This window comes from Schistocerca cancellata, chromosome 6 (genome assembly GCF_023864275.1).
Source record: "Schistocerca cancellata isolate TAMUIC-IGC-003103 chromosome 6, iqSchCanc2.1, whole genome shotgun sequence".
NCBI classification, from domain to species: domain Eukaryota; kingdom Metazoa; phylum Arthropoda; class Insecta; order Orthoptera; family Acrididae; genus Schistocerca; species Schistocerca cancellata.
In genome coordinates, this window is record NC_064631.1 from 400,741,766 (window position 1) to 400,758,790 (window position 17,025).

Below are 17,025 nucleotides of genomic sequence, written 5' to 3' on the forward strand. Positions count from 1 at the left end.
TATGGCTAACAGGTCAATGTTGTGTAAGCAACTCATGGAGGCAAGCAATACGGTGGAAGGCGGAAGGTCTACGGTGCCAAAGAGGAAGACAAAATGAACACACAAACAGCCACAAGGAGGAAATCATAACTGGGAAAACAACCAAATGCTGGGAGCTGCATTACATAACTTTAAGAAATCCATAGTTTATTGCATACATAAAATGAAAGATAAAAGATAATCTGCTTTATATCAGTACCATAGTATTATAAAATTACCAAAGGAGTAGTATTTGAGTATTATACAGTTGCTCAATTACTCAATTAATGTGAAAACCATCCTAGTAACTACCAGCGAGAATTCATTCAATCAAAAATCAATAAGACATTGTAGTGTCTCAAGTCAATCTGATTATTCAAAGTTGAACCTGGAGCTCACTTTCTTGCCATCATGATATGTATTTCTTCCAAAACATTTGAAACATTTCATTTTGTTTTGTTAAATATAATAAACAAATTCTTTTCAATGTTGAAAATAGAGTGATCCATTTCCTTTAGATGAACTGAAACAGCCAATTTGGGGTAGGCGAGGTTAACATGTTCTTCAAACTGTATATCAAAATTGCACCCAGGCAGACTTACAGTGAAACCCCTACTTTATCTTTTTGCACAGTCCAAACTTAGAAAACGCAAAATACTCAATCAAGGAAAATGTTAAAACCTCAAAATACACTACTGGCCATTAAAATTGCTACACTCAGAAGAAATGCAGATGATAAATGGGTATTCATTGGACAAATATACTAAAACTGACATCTGATTACATTTTCACGCAATTTGGGTGCATAGATCCTGAGAAATCACTACCCAGAACAACCACCTCTGGCTGTAATAACGGCCTTGATACACCTGGGCATTGGGTCAAACAGAGCTTGGATGGCGTGCACAGGTACAGCTGCCCATGCAGCTTCAACACGATACCACAGTTCATCAAGAATAGTGATTGGCGTATTGTGACAAGCCAGTTGATCGGCCACCATTGACCAGACGTTTTCAATTGGTGAGAGATCTGGAGAATGTGCTGGCCAGGGCAGCAGTCGAACATTTTCTGTATCCAGAAAGGCCCGTACAGGATCTGCAACATGCGGTTGTGCATTATCCTGCTGAAATGTAGGATTTTGCAGGGATCGAATGAAGGGTAGAGCCGCGGGTCGTAACACATCTGAAATGTAACGTCCACTGTTCAAAGTGCTGTCAATGCGAACGAGAGGTGACCGAGACGTGTACCCAATGGCACCCCATACCATCACGCCGGGTGATACGCCAGTATGGCGATGACGAATGCACGCTTCCAATGTGCATTCACCGCAATGTTGCCAAACACGGATGCAATCATTATGATGCTGTAAACAGAACCTGGATTCATCCGAAAAAATGACGTTTTCCCATTCGTGAACACCAGGTTCGTCGTTGAGTACACCATTGCAGGCGCTCCTGTCTGTGATGCAGTGTCAAGGGTAACTGCAGCCACGGTCTCCGAGCTGATAGTCCATGCTGCTGCAAACGTCATCGAACTGTTCGCGCAGATGGTTGTTGTCTTGCAAACATCCCCATCTGTTTACTCAGGGATCGAGACGTGGCTGCAGATCCATTACAGCCATGCGGATAAGGTGCCTGTCATCTCGACTGCTAGTGATACAAGGCCATTGGGATCCAGCACAGTGTTCTGTATTACCCTCCTGAACCCACTGATTCCATATTCTGCTAACAGTCATTGGATCTCGACCAATGTGAGCAGCAATGTTGCAATACGATAAACCGCAATTGCGCTAGGCTACAATCCGACCTTTATCAAAGTCTGAAACATGATGGTACGTATTTCTCCTCCTTACACGAGACATCACAACAACGTTTCACCAGGCAACGACAGTCAACTGCTGTTTGTGTATGAGAGATTGGTTGGAAACTTTCCTCATGTCAGCATGTTGTAGGTGTCGCCACCGGCGCCAACCTTGTGTGAAGGCTCTGAAAAGCTAATCATTTGCATATCACAGCATCTTCTTCCTGTCGGTTAAATATCGCGTCTGTAGCATGTCATCTTCATGGTGTAGAAATTTCAATGGCCATTAGTGTATGAGCAAAAACAAGCAATTGCCATATACGATTAAAAATCGCAATCCTCTCCAATACTTTGTATAAAATCTATCTAAGTGAAGGAAATTAAATGTACATCACAACGTTTATACAATAATTTGTGGCAATGGATTTCATCAGTTCTTAAAAAGTTGAAGATGTGTAACAGTAAATAAAAAATCATCAAAAAATTGAAATTTTTATCTGGGTACAAGGTAATTGAGCTGTTTTCTGACATGGTACGACCATAAATTACACATTCAAATCAACAGTTTTTGAAAGATCATCTATTGTGTTCACCCCCCCCCCCCCCCCCAAAAAAAAAAAAAGCAAAAAATTGATAAACATATTGAATTAAACCAAAAACATCATAAGCATAAATGCAGACATCTGCTTAATCACGTACTTTGTCACCGTAGCTGTTACTATTTAATGCTTTTCTTATGAGCCGCACTTTCATGTGCTCACCGCCATTAAAGTGTTATTTTAGGCTTGATGAGAGAAATAGACACGTAAAAAAATGAGTTTACTTCTCAAACTGATATTACAAGCTTACTAGAAATTGGCTCAGTGAATTTCTGTACACTGTGTAAAATGTAAATTTGAAAGAAAGCTCAGGTGCTACAGTTTTGTTTCATGCCCTCTGCCACTGCTCCCAATCTTTATGATCTACAGTGCATTGGGTGTGTGTGGTGAAAAGAATATACACAAATAGAGTATATAGTTGTTGTAACTATATCATGTCAGATTGGAACATGAAAGTCTTTAAAGTGTGCTATCACAAAACCCTTGTTCTATTTCCATGTGACATCTGTCATAGCACATCATCTGCATGGAAAGTATATTTTCAGCACTTCACAAAATGCTTTTACACCTACCTGCACTCTAGTCACTGAGGGGTCACCCCCACTCTCCACAAATCCAGTAGATGAGCTCATTTTACATGTGTTCATGTGGTGTAGTGGCTGCGCTGGTTATTGCGTCACTTAACACATTGCCAACCAATAAGAGTTCACTAGCTGGAAATGGGCAACGATTGCTCAATTATGACCAAGAATATTCTTCGAGACTCAGTGTTTGAATATACTGGCTTGGCTCGGGACACTTCGTGTCGACTGTCTTGTTTTCCCATTACCTCTGCAACCTAGCAGTAGTGGTATCACAATTTTGCATGAAGCTATTAATACTTATTTCATTCACCTTTTCAGTGGTATGAGGATTAAATTGGGCAATTCACCTGGATGGTCCACTGTAAATGAATATTTGAAAATAGAGTTAAGCTTTCAGTTTTAGCTTTGCTACCCTCAATTTCAGTTTCTGTCTCATTCACTGGGAATTGGACACAACTGTTGGTGACACTAATAGCCTTTACATACAACTATAATTTCTTTGGGTTTTGTGAAGTATCATTTGACAATATTCTGCTACGGTAGTCATTGAAGACATCACACATTGTTCTCTTGACAACCAAACGCATTTCATTCAGCATCTCTCTATTTACAGCACTACCCTTTGTTCTACACTTATTATAGGCTACAGTAATCTCTGTTTATTTAGAAGTTTCTTTACAATGACTCTATACCATGAAGGTTCCCTCCCACTATGAACTGTTCTACAGGGTACATATTTACAGGCTCCTTCCGTGTCCTGGAAGTTTCAATCCTTCTTGATTTCCCAAAAGTGACTGGCTCAGTACCACACCTATGTTTATTATTAAAAGTACAATCATATGGGGTATTAGATGAATTTTGTGACTACACTGAGGATTTATTAGTAGGGAGGACAGAGTACATTATTTTGAATGGAGAGTCATCAACAGATGAAGTAACATCAAGGGGTCAATGGAAGCGTCCGTCTGCTTTGACCCATGACGTAAGGCTGTTGTGGTGTGTGACGTCATGACGGAGTTTAGTTGCGAGAGTGGCGTGTTTGTGGGTGTCGTCGTTGGTGCTCTCTGGTGGTGTGTTCTGGCATCTCTGAGCAGGGACGGCTATATGTGGAGATTCATAAGGATAACAGGTCAAGGGAAGTGTTCGATTGCAATTTTGATTTTCTAGGATTTTTCTTTTTTTGTGGTAAGATTAAGTGTGGTGGTGGTGAAACTTTTGAGATCTAGAGCGTGGTATTGGTAGCTGCTGTTGACCTATATAGGTCAAGGGAAGTGTTTTGATTCCAATTTTGATTTTCTAGGTGTTTTTTTTCGGTAAGATTAATTGCGGTTGTGGGCAAATTTTTGAGATTTATAGTGTGGTATCGGTTGTTTCTGTTGACCTATATAGGTCAAGACAAGTGATCGATTCCAGCGGATTTTGTGTGTAGTGGAATTTGGGAAGGTTGTGGAGTCTTTTTATTTTAGTGTTTTTTGTCGTTTGATGTAGTGGCATGTGTTTATATTTAGTTTGTCCCCACCCAAAAACCCCAATTTCCCACGCTTGTCCCGTTAGTTTGATTAGGTTTTTTGTGGAAGATGTGTGTGTTGGTTTTTCGATGTACACTCCTGGAAATTGAAATAAGAACACCGTGAATTCATTGTCCCAGGAAGGGGAAACTTTATTGACACATTCCTGGGGTCAGATACATCACATGATCACACTGACAGAACCACAGGCACATAGACACAGGCAACAGAGCATGCACAATGTCGGCACTAGTACAGTGTATATCCACCTTTCGCAGCAATACAGGCTGCTATTCTCCCATGGAGACGATCGTAGAGATGCTGGATGTAGTCCTGTGGAACGGCTTGCCATGCCATTTCCACCTGGCGCCTCAGTTGGACCAGCGTTCGTGCTGGACGTGCAGACCGCGTGAGACGACGCTTCATCCAGTCCCAAACATGCTCAATGGGGGACAGATCCGGAGATCTTGCTGGCCAGGGTAGTTGACTTACACCTTCTAGAGCACGTTGGGTGGCACGGGATACATGCGGACGTGCATTGTCCTGTTGGAACAGCAAGTTCCCTTGCCGGTCTAGGAATGGTAGAACGATGGGTTCGATGACGGTTTGGATGTACCGTGCACTATTCAGTGTCCCCTCAACGATCACCAGTGGTGTACGGCCAGTGTAGGAGATCGCTCCCCACACCATGATGCCGGGTGTTGGCCCTGTGTGCCTCGGTCGTATGCAGTCCTGATTGTGGCGCTCACCTGCACGGCGCCAAACACGCATACGACCATCATTGGCACCAAGGCAGAAGCGACTCTCATCGCTGAAGACGACACGTCTCCATTCGTCCCTCCATTCACGCCTGTCGCGACACCACTGGAGGCGGGCTGCACGATGTTGGGGCGTGAGCGGAAGACGGCCTAACGGGGTGCGGGACCGTAGCCCAGCTTCATGGAGACGGTTGCGAATGGTCCTCGCCTATACCCCAGGAGCAACAGTGTCCCTAATTTGCTGGGAAGTGGCGGTGCGTGCCCTACGGCACTGCGTAGGATCCTACGGTCTTGGCGTGCAACCGTGCGTCGCTGCGGTCCGGTCCCAGGTCGACGGGCACGTGCACCTTCCGCCGACCACTGGCGACAACATCGATGTACTGTGGAGACCTCACGTCCCACGTGTTGAGCAATTCGGCGGTACGTCCACCCGGCCTCCCGCACGCCCACTATACGCCCTCGCTCAAAGTCCGTCAACTGCACATACGGTTCACGTCCACACTGTCGCGGCATGCTACCAGTGTTAAAGACTGCGATGGAGCTCCGTATGCCACGGCAAACTGGCTGACACTGACGGCGGCGGTGCACAAATGCTGCGCAGCTAGCGCCATTCGACGGCCAACACCGCGGTTCCTAGTGTGTCCGCTGTGCCGTGCGTGTGATCATTGCTTGTACAGCCCTCTCGCAGTGTCCGGAGCAAGTATGGTGGGTCTGACACACTGGTGTCAATGTGTTCTTTTTTCCATTTCCAGGAGTGTATTTTCATGTTTGTTGTCATGTTTACGTAATGACGTCATAGGCGTCATATTGGAAATGTCGTGGATGGTCATTTCCGCCATATTTGTGATGTCATGGGTCAAAGCAGACGGTTGGAATCTGACGCTTCCATGTCAAGTGTATCCACAGGGAAGTGTGTTAGGCCCATTGCTGTTCATGTTGTATGTTAATGACCTTACACACAATATTAGTAGTACCCTCAAACTTTTTGCAAATGGCATATTTACCTACTATGTAGTCTGAATGAAGCTGCACAAATACTCAGTCAGACCATGACAATATTTCAAGATTTGACACTTGCTTTAAATGCTCAGAAACGTAAAACTGGGTACTTTACAGACTGAAATAAACATACTATCCTATGAACATAATATCAATGAGTCACCATTGGAATGGGTAAACAAATACCTAGGTTGAACACTTAGTAGGGACGTGTTAAATGGAATGATCACATATGCTCAATCATTGGTAATTGGTAAAGCAGGTGGCGACTTCGATTTATTTGTAGATTATTAGGAAAATACAATCCATCTACAAAGGAGATTGCTTGAACAAATCACTTGTGTAACCAATCGTGAATATTGTTGAAGTGTGTGCGATACTTCCAATGAGGATTAGCTAGGGATATTGAATATTTACACAGGATGGCAGCAGAATGGTCACAGGGTTGTTTAGCCTGTGAGACTTGACATGTAACAGATGTTGAAAGAACTGAACAGGTAGACTCTTTAATGTACATAGAAACTTTTCCAAAGTCTGCTACCAGATTTTCAAGAACTAGCTATAAATCATATCACTCTCCTAGGGATTGCGAGGACATAATTAATTACAGCACACATAGGCATTTAACAATAATTCTTCCTGTACTCTATATGTTAATGGGACAGGAAAATGCCCCAGGTAATAACTGGTACAGTGAGACATACTCTCTGCAATGCACTTCATAGTGGTTCACAGAGCCTAGATGTAGAAGTAGGAGAGTGTCACAGAGATGGTGAGGAAACTGAACTGGCAGAACCTTGAAGACAGACACCTACAAATTTCAAGAACTGGCTTTAATTGCTGATTCTGTGAATGAATTGAAAAATTCTACATATTGGTCCTCTTGGGATCATGAGAGCAGGTTTGGATTAATTACCGTGTACACAGAGAAGATTATGCAGTCATTCTTACTGCACGCCATATTTGAATGGAGTGGGAAGAAGCTCTAATAACTTATACACTGGGAAATAGGTCTCCCTTCAACCATGCACTTCACAGTAGCTTGCAGATTGGGTGCAGAGATAGATCACAAACCAATAACATATTCTAAGTCTTCTATAATGTTACTGTCACAGTGAGTGGAAGGAGTTTCAGGAGAATAGCCTTCAATGTGGATTTGTAATGGTGCTATTGCCATTAGCAGTCTTCAACTTTAGTATGTGGCGATTGAAAATGTATGTTGAAGAGTGCTAAACATTTGTTCTGAATAACAGTAAAAGGTCTGCACACAATAAAGTTTCTGTACTAAAAGAAACCCTAGTAACATGGTACAATGGGAAGCAACCCCTGCCACAAACTTCACACTGATTTGCAGAGTATGAACGCAGATGTAGGCTAATACAATTGCAAAACCATACACAGTGACTAAAAGAAAAGCTCACACACAAGCACCTTCATGATCTGAAATGAAGGGTAGGTGAGAAAATCCACATTTAATGGCTTATGTGTAAAAGTGCGATGTGTCAACACATGCAAAATTTGTATTCAGCAACAGGTAACTAAATTACAATAAACGATTTTTAGTAACATCATTTTGGAGGGTAAACTAGAAACCAAATCCACTTTTCTTACTATGGCATTGAAGGCCATTAAAAGTTTTAGAAACGGTAGCAGACCGATCCGTATTCCTATTCATTAACACTTCGCACCAAGTAAGTGCAAGCGTGAAGTCAGTGGAAAAAAAATGCTCATGCTTTACACCGTGGTTACGAACCTCTTGCTGGACCGGAGACGGCCCGGAATCGAATACAAAACTCTCTTTCGTGGTTTTCTTCGCAGCATCATTAGAAAAATGTTTCGTTGTTTCTCTTCTCGGAGCGGATCTTGTACCGCTCAGTGTTGTGTCTTTTTCTTTTCTCTGGTATTCCTTCAGCTGTCGAACGGAAATATATATTAATTAATCGGCAAGGAACACAACTGACGTGTCACAACTACTGGGAAACGGCAAATAACTACTGTTGCACTAAAAAAAGATATGACGATCGAAATTACCCCTGAACAAACGTCAGATTGTTTGAACACATTACCTTCCTCCGCGCTAGCGCTAATTTCTCCGCCTTACTCCTATCTGACATCCTCAATGTTTGATGTTTCCAATTTCAAAGCTGTCCAACCAAACTATCACCAGAAGATATGATTATCTTCGTCCAGCTGACACTGAAACACTACATCTTTATATCTGCAGCTACATAAAATGTATCGTCAACTACTTTTAGCTGCTCATCACAATTTCCAACGTAGAATAATTTAACCTGTAGTACGAAATTCTTTCTTTCGTCTGTTTTTCCTCGTGACGTGGGCAGAAATCGCGAACTGTAGCTTCCACGTAGCATTGTTATTAATGTCAAGAGACCAAAGTGAAAGTCACTTGTTTATAAGCCAAAGACATGATAGATGAATTGTTTGTGTTTAGGCTATACATCTGTGACTTGTGTACAGTTACGCTACGGAAAGCAATGTGTTGTGATAATTGTTTAATTTAATTAAATATAGATCTATAACACTCATATAATTTCTTTTGCGTATTCTCGATGTAGTTAGTGCTAATTACAAAGAAGAAGAAAATGTGAGTAATAGTAATATCATACTTATTTGCTTGCCGCAAATGCTAATTAATCGGCCGAAAATATAATCTCCTTTGTTTACCATTTACAAATCTAATATTGTTTGACGCCGCATGATGTATATTGTTTAAGTACTTTACGCTTCTACTCCTTATGTAGTAATGGGAATAGCTCCATATGTACTTGAAACCAGTAGTCAACCTGGTTGGAATAAGATCGTGTCGAATAGTAAACAAGTTTAAAATAAGTAATAGATTACAATTCTTGTTGTGTTTCACAAGATGGAAGATCCCATAAACAAAAAGATGTATGTGCGCTAGATACACAAAGGCAAGAGTTTGATATTGGACCCCTCTGAGAGATCTTCGTTGTGGACACAGACTGATATTTAGCGTAACTCGAGGACTAATATATCGAAGAGTGACACTTGAAATCGGTTAATTCATAGAAATAACTGAATGTAACAATTTGTGGGGATATGAAATATTGCTTGAGGGTGTGGAACCTGTACTGAATAGGAGATGTTGGATGTCACAGAGAAGTGCAGAACAAATGGTCATAGGTTTGTTTGAATTGTGCGAGAGTGTCATGAAGGTGCTGAAACATTTGAACTAGCAGATATTTGTAGGTAGATGCAAACCATCCCACGAAAGCCTACTTAGAAAGTTACTAGAACTAACTGTAAGTGATGGATCCTAAAGGAATCAGGAAGACAGGATGCACAGAAGCTTTTAAACAATCATGCTTCCAACGCTTCACATATGAATTGAATGGGAGGAATGCCCTAATGACTGGTAAAATGGAAAGTATCATCTGCTGTGCATTTCACATTGGCGTAGATGCAGAAATATCATTGTTTCCATTTGAACAATTCTCAGTACAGTTTGGAAAACTTTTGTTACCAGTAACGTTGTCAATGTTTGACAAATGTTAGTTTTTGGAAATGTTATGGTAAGGAAGGAAATGAAGGTTTTATCTCCCATTGACAGTGAGAGCACAAGCTCGGATTACGTAAGGATGGGGAGAGAAATCAGCCATGTGTCATTTTCAGATGATCATCCTGGTATTTGCCTTAAGCTATTAGAAACGATGGAAAACCTAAATCTGGATAGGCTCTTATTCCTTTACAGAAGGCCATTGCTATATGTATGTTAAGCCATTAAAAACCATGCAAACAACCTGGATGGTTGTTTGTGTTTAGGCCCTGGGATTTGAACCTAACTTATCCTGACTGTGTGTCTGATATAGGCCTATATTTGCAAGTTCAAAAACAATAAACATAAATTTCTCAAAGAATGCTTTCAAATCCTCGCACTGTGATCAGTATATGTCTAGTGGGCTACACAGCATTGCTGCCCCGTGTATGAAATTTCTACCCAGTTTGGAACTAAATTCCACAGAGTATTTTGTAACATGTGATAAATCCTGAGATTATACGTAATGTAACTATGAAATATACCACTCCTTTTCCAGTGTTATGTAGTAGTTACTTATAGGGTCATAATTTCTTAAAATCATAAACCTTCGTCTGATTTGTTATCAGCCTATGTTCAAAAACTACTAGTGTGATTGCTTTATATTCAGCCATGGTTGTGGCCAAAGCGCTAGTTTTAACAGGTTCAGCCACCCTAGCCTTGTGAAGGCAGTTAATTTCCCACTTAACTGCCATGCATGAAGGGACTGGAATGGGCTGCCTCTGGCAGAAGCTCTGGATCCAAATAAATATGAGCCTGGAAATCTGTGGCACACTTGAGGCCAGGTTTCAATACAAATGCAAATGCATCAAGAAGGTCGCTAAGATCCTGGAAGGGAAAAGTAGTAGAGGTGAACTGAACCTTGTCATTAACGCAGAATTCAAGCAACGAGAAGGCATTCAGGCCAAGAGTGTTTCCAGCTGAGTGATTATTGACAACAAACAAAGTTATCAGTCTTGTGACCTTTTTGTAGGTGATGTGTTTGTGAATTGACCCCAAAGTGGAATGGACCTGTCACCATTTCCTACCAACATACAGGAGGGTGGCGTCAGTTCTGGGGAACCAAGATGAGCATACTTTTGGAGGTTCACTACAGAAATGGTTGCTCACATGTCCATGTGGAAACAGCTTGTGGGTGCACTGTGCCCAGCAATCACAACAATCCGCGTACGTGTTGTGTTTTGAAGCAATATCATCATGATGGAAGACCACTTTGCTCACATGATGGTGTGTGACTAGTTGTTCAGAGACCATCAACAAATCAGAAATCTATGAATAATGATACTGCCTTCTGGGAAATGTTTTATGAGTATTCCTGCCTTCCCCCCACCCCACCTCCCCCATGATGCAGTGCAGCATCTGGACTGCTGCTACTTGTAGTCAAGTCAAGAGACGTTCATTTGGCACATGCTTAATTTGAAAGTCTTTGCACTTTGCAGAATATTGTCCAGGGAGGAGTTGTCCAGCTTGAGAGCTGCTGTACGTACTTCTGGATTGGAAGCCAGTTGGACCACTATCTTTCGAATTAAAGGGTGTTTACATGAGGTTTGCATGCTTGGTTTTCCACAAATGAATTCAGTTCAGTGACTCAGTCCTTGTAAATAGGTCACCCAGGAGTGATACGACTGACCAAGTTGCTTGTGATAGTGATGAAATTTGAGTCGCAATGCGACCACATGGAATTGTTCCCAATAATAGTTTGCAAGCAAAATACACATCTCCTTGAATGTGAGTGCAGTAGGAAATGAGCCATTTTCTACAGCAAGAAAAACATCTCTGGGGAAGCCCAAGAAAGATCAGAGATCTGAAAGGCAGTAAGCCACTCTTAAGTGCATGTCACAATCCTCCTTGGCATCATTAAAAGGAGAAAACATGGGTGGGTAACACTCTACCTGGGAAACAAATACTGTGGGTGCCCTCATTCCGCTTTCAAAATTGGAATTTCTTGATGAAGCAACTCAATTTGCAGCTGTTGGTGTTGTTGCTGTAGTGGAAATTGCTCTTGTAACTGCTGCTGCAAGAGTTGCATGAGCTTTGTGTTCATAGGATTCTGCTAACCTTTTACCTTGTCATCAGTTATTGTGACCAGAATTTGACAAGGTCAGGAATTACTCAAAGAACACACAGAGGCTGGCTGACTTGTTGTTGGTTGTCTCCAGTGGATCACCGAGTGTGAACAGAGGACAACAGTGAAGAGTGAACAGTTGAAGATGGTGTGAGAAACAAAGAAGTGCAGCAAATAATCCAAAAGGAGTGGCCAAGATTAGCAAAGTGGAAAAACAAGAACAGTAATGCGTGACAGCTAGCAATATGAGTGCAGTCAAATACACCACTGAAGGCAGAGCCTTGGTGCAGCAAGTTTTGTAGTGTGACCTTGAGCACTAATTGTCCATCAGGATGGGTGTAGCCCTACAGCACTAGGACAGCGCAGCTCTACAAGCACTTGCAGATGTAGCAGTGCCACCTAGCAGTCAAATTTGAGTTCCATACCCTCTAGTACACTTTCAAAATTACCAGAGGAACCATTCCTGTATTTACCTGATGTGATTTAGGGAAACAAAAAGAAAGTCTATGTCAGCATAGCCGGAGAAAGTGGACTCCATCATCCTGAATATGGGGTCAGTGTCTCAAAAGCCACAATGCCTACTTCAGTTGGTACCTATTATACAATGTTCTTTGATATGCACATAGTTTCCTTCAGATAACTTATGATATAAAGCGTAATTTTGCTCTTTATCGCTGTACATGCTAGGAACATGTGCTGATGACTTCTGGGCCATGAAGGTACTGCTATGCTTTCTGCCCTAACTCCAGTCTGTTCAGGAATTGACTCAAGGGCCACAAACACTGATAGGGTCACAAACACTGAATCACACGTGCCATGTATGACTTCCTGCACTTCCCTCTGTCCACCTGAAACACTGAGTCAGTTCCCCCTATGATGAGTGAGACATTTAACTCAGGCGAATAACAAGACATTACTATGATGCACTTTACATCTTGAGACATGACTTTCTTCTAAAAGCAATAAACTAGAATCATGCATTAAAATGCGACAGTGTGTCGTAGTTATCCTCTTTCATCTTTAATTACCAGTCTAAGTCCTCCAAGTAATCAATAATTGTGTGGTATGCATTGCTTATGAAGAATCTTTTAGCTGCCTTTTTAAACAGAAGTAATATTTTTCATCTGCTTAGAAAATGCTATTTCAAATTGTTCCATGATTGTGTTTAGAGCCATTGGAGAAGTAGTTAGTAATGTTTCCCCTGATATGCCAACAGGCTGTGTTCAGTTTTTTAAATAATTGTTTGCAGTGAGGTTACTGATTCTATAGTTATTTTTTTATGACCCTTTTCTGCAGTTTAATAGTATCCATGTTTCGTGCCTTTGATACCCAGGATATAGGAAAAGTATGTCATCACAACACATTAGCTGTTACAAACTAATATCAGGGCACTAAGAGCATAACATGGTGATGACATTCTTTTTGTCAGCATCTCTGTGTGTTCATCTCATGTTAACTGACAGTTGGTAGTCAACCATTACATGATATATAGATTTATCATCTGTGCTTAATGTGGCAGGGTTGTTTTCCATTTTTATGCTGCAGTGCACACTGTTGTTTTTCATTATTTTCAGTGTTAGTCTACTTCATACTGCTCAATCTGAAACATCGTTAAGGGTTTCATCTGCTTTCTTTCCGTCCGTCTCCTCCTCCCCCTGTCTGTGTCCATCTCCTCCTCCCCCTCCCCCTTCTCTTTCCATGTTATCATCTCCACCCCAACTGATGGCCGGTGGCTACCCACAGTATTTATTTCCAGGTTGTAACTAAAATGTTTACCAAATTTGGTTGAAACTGTTGCAGGGGTTTAGGATGAGCTTTTCCCAGTGGCTTTGTGTGCATACAAAAATGTCAAGAATGTTTCACTTATATTTAATGTAATTTACAAGTATTTTTACACATATTTCACCTGTATCTTTAGTGGGTTTAGCCTGTAGTTTTATTTTCACCCAGATCAATATTTATTATGTCATACCTCCTGAACTGTGTGTCATACATGATGTATTTTGTAGTTACATTCAGCAGTATATGCGGATACTTTCTGCCAAATGTGTTGTGAGTGGAGTTACTAGTAAAGAAATAATAAATTAAAGCATTATACATGATGTGGCAGTTTTTCATGCATACAAGTGTTTATGATGTATCTCCTGAACTATGTGTCAAATGTTGATATAATTTTGCTGATACATTCAGTGGTATATGTGAATATTGTCTGCAAAATGAGTCACAAATACTATTAGTAGTAAAGAAGTAATGAATTAATATGGTTTGCTTCATGTGTCAGTTTTGCTGCATGAACAGCAAAAATGTAGTAAGCAATGAACTTTTTTCCTTTTGTCATTTTGTGATGGTTGTCAGTGAGAAAGAGTTTTGTAAAGGTTTGAAATTATGCGTAAAGTTTGTTGCAAGTCATGGGAATATTGAAGAATGGGATACAATCTGTCGGCTTTGAAAAATGATGTCACAAGTTACCACAGATGGTGCTTTTCAAAGACATAGACGAATGTTGATAGACAATGGAATGTAGCACAGAGAAAACAGATCTTCGATATATACGACGTATATCCATATTTCGAATGTAATGTTTCATATATTGTTTTTTTTCACAGTAGAAAGTCCTATTATCCTATTCTTTTGTTGATCTGTACAGGTCTATTGAAAGATGGGATACTAATGCTAGCGAAAGCAAGGAAAAAGTAACATTCATAACATTGGCATGGAATACCTCAGTTGTCATATATAGGTTGTATGCTGTAATTCAGTTGACCTATGTACGTCAAGTGAAGTACAGGATACAAATTTTACTTATGTCAGTTTTTCCACCTTCACTGCTAATAGTTTCAACTGAAGAACAGGATACTAGTACTAGCGAATGCGAAAAATGCCAACAAACATAAAATTTGTATTCTGTACTTCAGTCGACCTGTATAGGATACTAGTATTAGCACAGGCAAAAAATGAAACAAATGTAAAATTTGTATCCTATGCTTAATAATAAGATACTAGTACCAGCAAAGGCGAAAGAAGGCAAGAAGTGTAAAATTTGTATCACCTACTGCAGACCTACTTAGGTCAACTACAGAATAGAATACTGGTACTAGTTAAGGCAAAAGAAGCAACAAACATAAAATTTGTGTTCTTTACTTTAGATAGCTGATTTATATAGGTCAGGTGAAGAATAGGGTACAACCTTCGTAGTTCACCTGAGGTACAAGATACCAGTGTTATGTAAGTCACTTGTTTTTGCTTTCACCAGTACTAGTATCCTGTTCTTCAGTTGACCTACATACTACAGGATACAAATCAATTGCAGAGGAAACAGCAAGTGGAACGACTCACTATGAGACAAAGGTATAATTCAAAATTTGTACACGAATAATTTCAAAGTACCAAAAGCAACAAAAAGCATCACAATATATATCTCTTAATAACACATTCATTTATTTTTATTTACAATTATGATGCTTCACCACAGCCAACTAGGGTGTTCTGTGCCAATGTTATGTTTGTCACTTTTTTTCGTGCTTTCACTGGCACAAGTATCCCATCCTTCAGTAGACCTGTACAGATCAACAGAAGAATAGGATACCCCAGTCATCATTCATTCGGTACTCTCAAATACTGGATGAATGAAGTATGGGCGTCATGGGCTACACTTCTTTTTTACCCCCACCTCCACCCCCTTGATAGGTAGGTATATATAAAGTAGCTTATGTATTAATTTGCAGTATAAGCTATCTTCATTCCGAATTTCACCCAAATGCATCTAGCCATTTTAGTGTAAACAAGTAGCAAACATATTAAGACACAGAACAAACAAGAGCATGCGCACGCGTGCGCCCACACACACACACACACACACACACACACACACACACACACACCACACACACACACACACACACACACACACATTCTTTTGTGTTAATGATATAGATTGTTTTACTAAAAAGTTATCATCAGCCGATGTGTGGACTATCTCTATCTCTTGCACCCTGTTTTGCAGGTAAGACTGGAACCATTCTTTCACTTTTCATCATACACGTAGTGCTTTCAGTGTGTTTAGTAGTGTTTTATGGTTACCAGTGTCAAAAGCATTGAACAAGTCTGAGAATTTGTCTGTAACACAGTCATCTTTGTCAAGAGCTCTCTTTGTGAATCTTGTAATGACTGATATTGTACTTCGCCCACTTCAGAAACCAAACTGTACTTCATTAAAAATCTTGTATTTATTCATGTAATTCATTAGTCTATCTATCTTGATTGACTCAGTTATTTATGAGAATGAATACAGCAATGAAAATGGCTTGTAGTTTTCAGTACTTTGCGAATTCTTTGATGTGTTATTATACTTGAGTCTGCCTTTTCCAGATTTATGTTTTATGACATCCAATAGTACTTTGATTTTATTTTCTGCATTACATATTATTTTGTAATTGAATGGTTTCTTTGCTTCAAGCAGTACTCTCCTGTATTTTTTTATACCTGTGATAATAATCTAGGAACTGTAGATTAGTTTAGAGAATTGTAAAGAACTGACAGATTTAAGTGTCTGGGAGGACTTTCTAATACTAACCGTTACCCATTCATTTTCCTTAGCTGCTGCTGCAGAAGTGATTACTTTTGGAAATGTATCCTCAAAAATTAATGTAAATGATGTGCAGACTCTAGAAAACTTAGCATCTGTAACGTTTCCTGTATACACTTCATCTCAGGATAAGAAAATTTTAATGTATCATAGCAAGTCTAGATATACTTCTGGAGGAGGTCAAGTAGATACTTAAAACACACACACACACACACACACACACACACACACACAAAGTATTAGATCACTTTATTAAAATGTGAACAGTCTAAAATACTTAACTTGAAGATAGTCCATGTCCACAGGCATGTGACTACAGTAGAACCTCGAGTATCAGATGTATGATTAACTGACTCCTTGGGTTATCTGACAGAGTGTCCAACGATATTTTATCTATGCGTTTTTAAGTTTATTACTGTATTCCTTTTAATTTTAAAGTTACGGTGTAGTTGTATACAGTTTCTTAAGTTACGATTAAGAAGTGCAAGAAACTCTGAAAGACTAAAAATGGGTGCAAATCAGAAAAAGAAAC

General features: G+C 40.2%; 2 protein-coding genes across 2 annotated transcripts in view; one reads left to right on the plus strand and one right to left on the minus strand.

Moving 5' to 3' along the window:
* The window catches only part of LOC126190818 (golgin subfamily A member 2-like), a 112,278-nt gene extending 103,664 nt beyond the window's left edge, over positions 1–8,614 (minus strand). Inside the window, exons 1-2 of the mRNA XM_049931385.1 lie at positions 8,333–8,614; positions 8,020–8,178 (exon numbers count right to left, since the gene is read on the minus strand). Coding sequence (XP_049787342.1) covers positions 8,020–8,178; positions 8,333–8,380 — 207 coding nt within the window. The 5' untranslated portion in view covers positions 8,381–8,614. The remainder of the gene's footprint in view (positions 1–8,019; positions 8,179–8,332) is intronic.
* Positions 8,615–8,718: 104 nt separating this feature from the next.
* The window catches only part of LOC126190821 (N-terminal Xaa-Pro-Lys N-methyltransferase 1), an 88,748-nt gene continuing 80,441 nt past the window's right edge, over positions 8,719–17,025 (plus strand). The window contains exon 1 of the mRNA XM_049931390.1: positions 8,719–8,871. Coding sequence (XP_049787347.1) covers positions 8,870–8,871 — 2 coding nt within the window. The 5' untranslated portion in view covers positions 8,719–8,869. The remainder of the gene's footprint in view (positions 8,872–17,025) is intronic.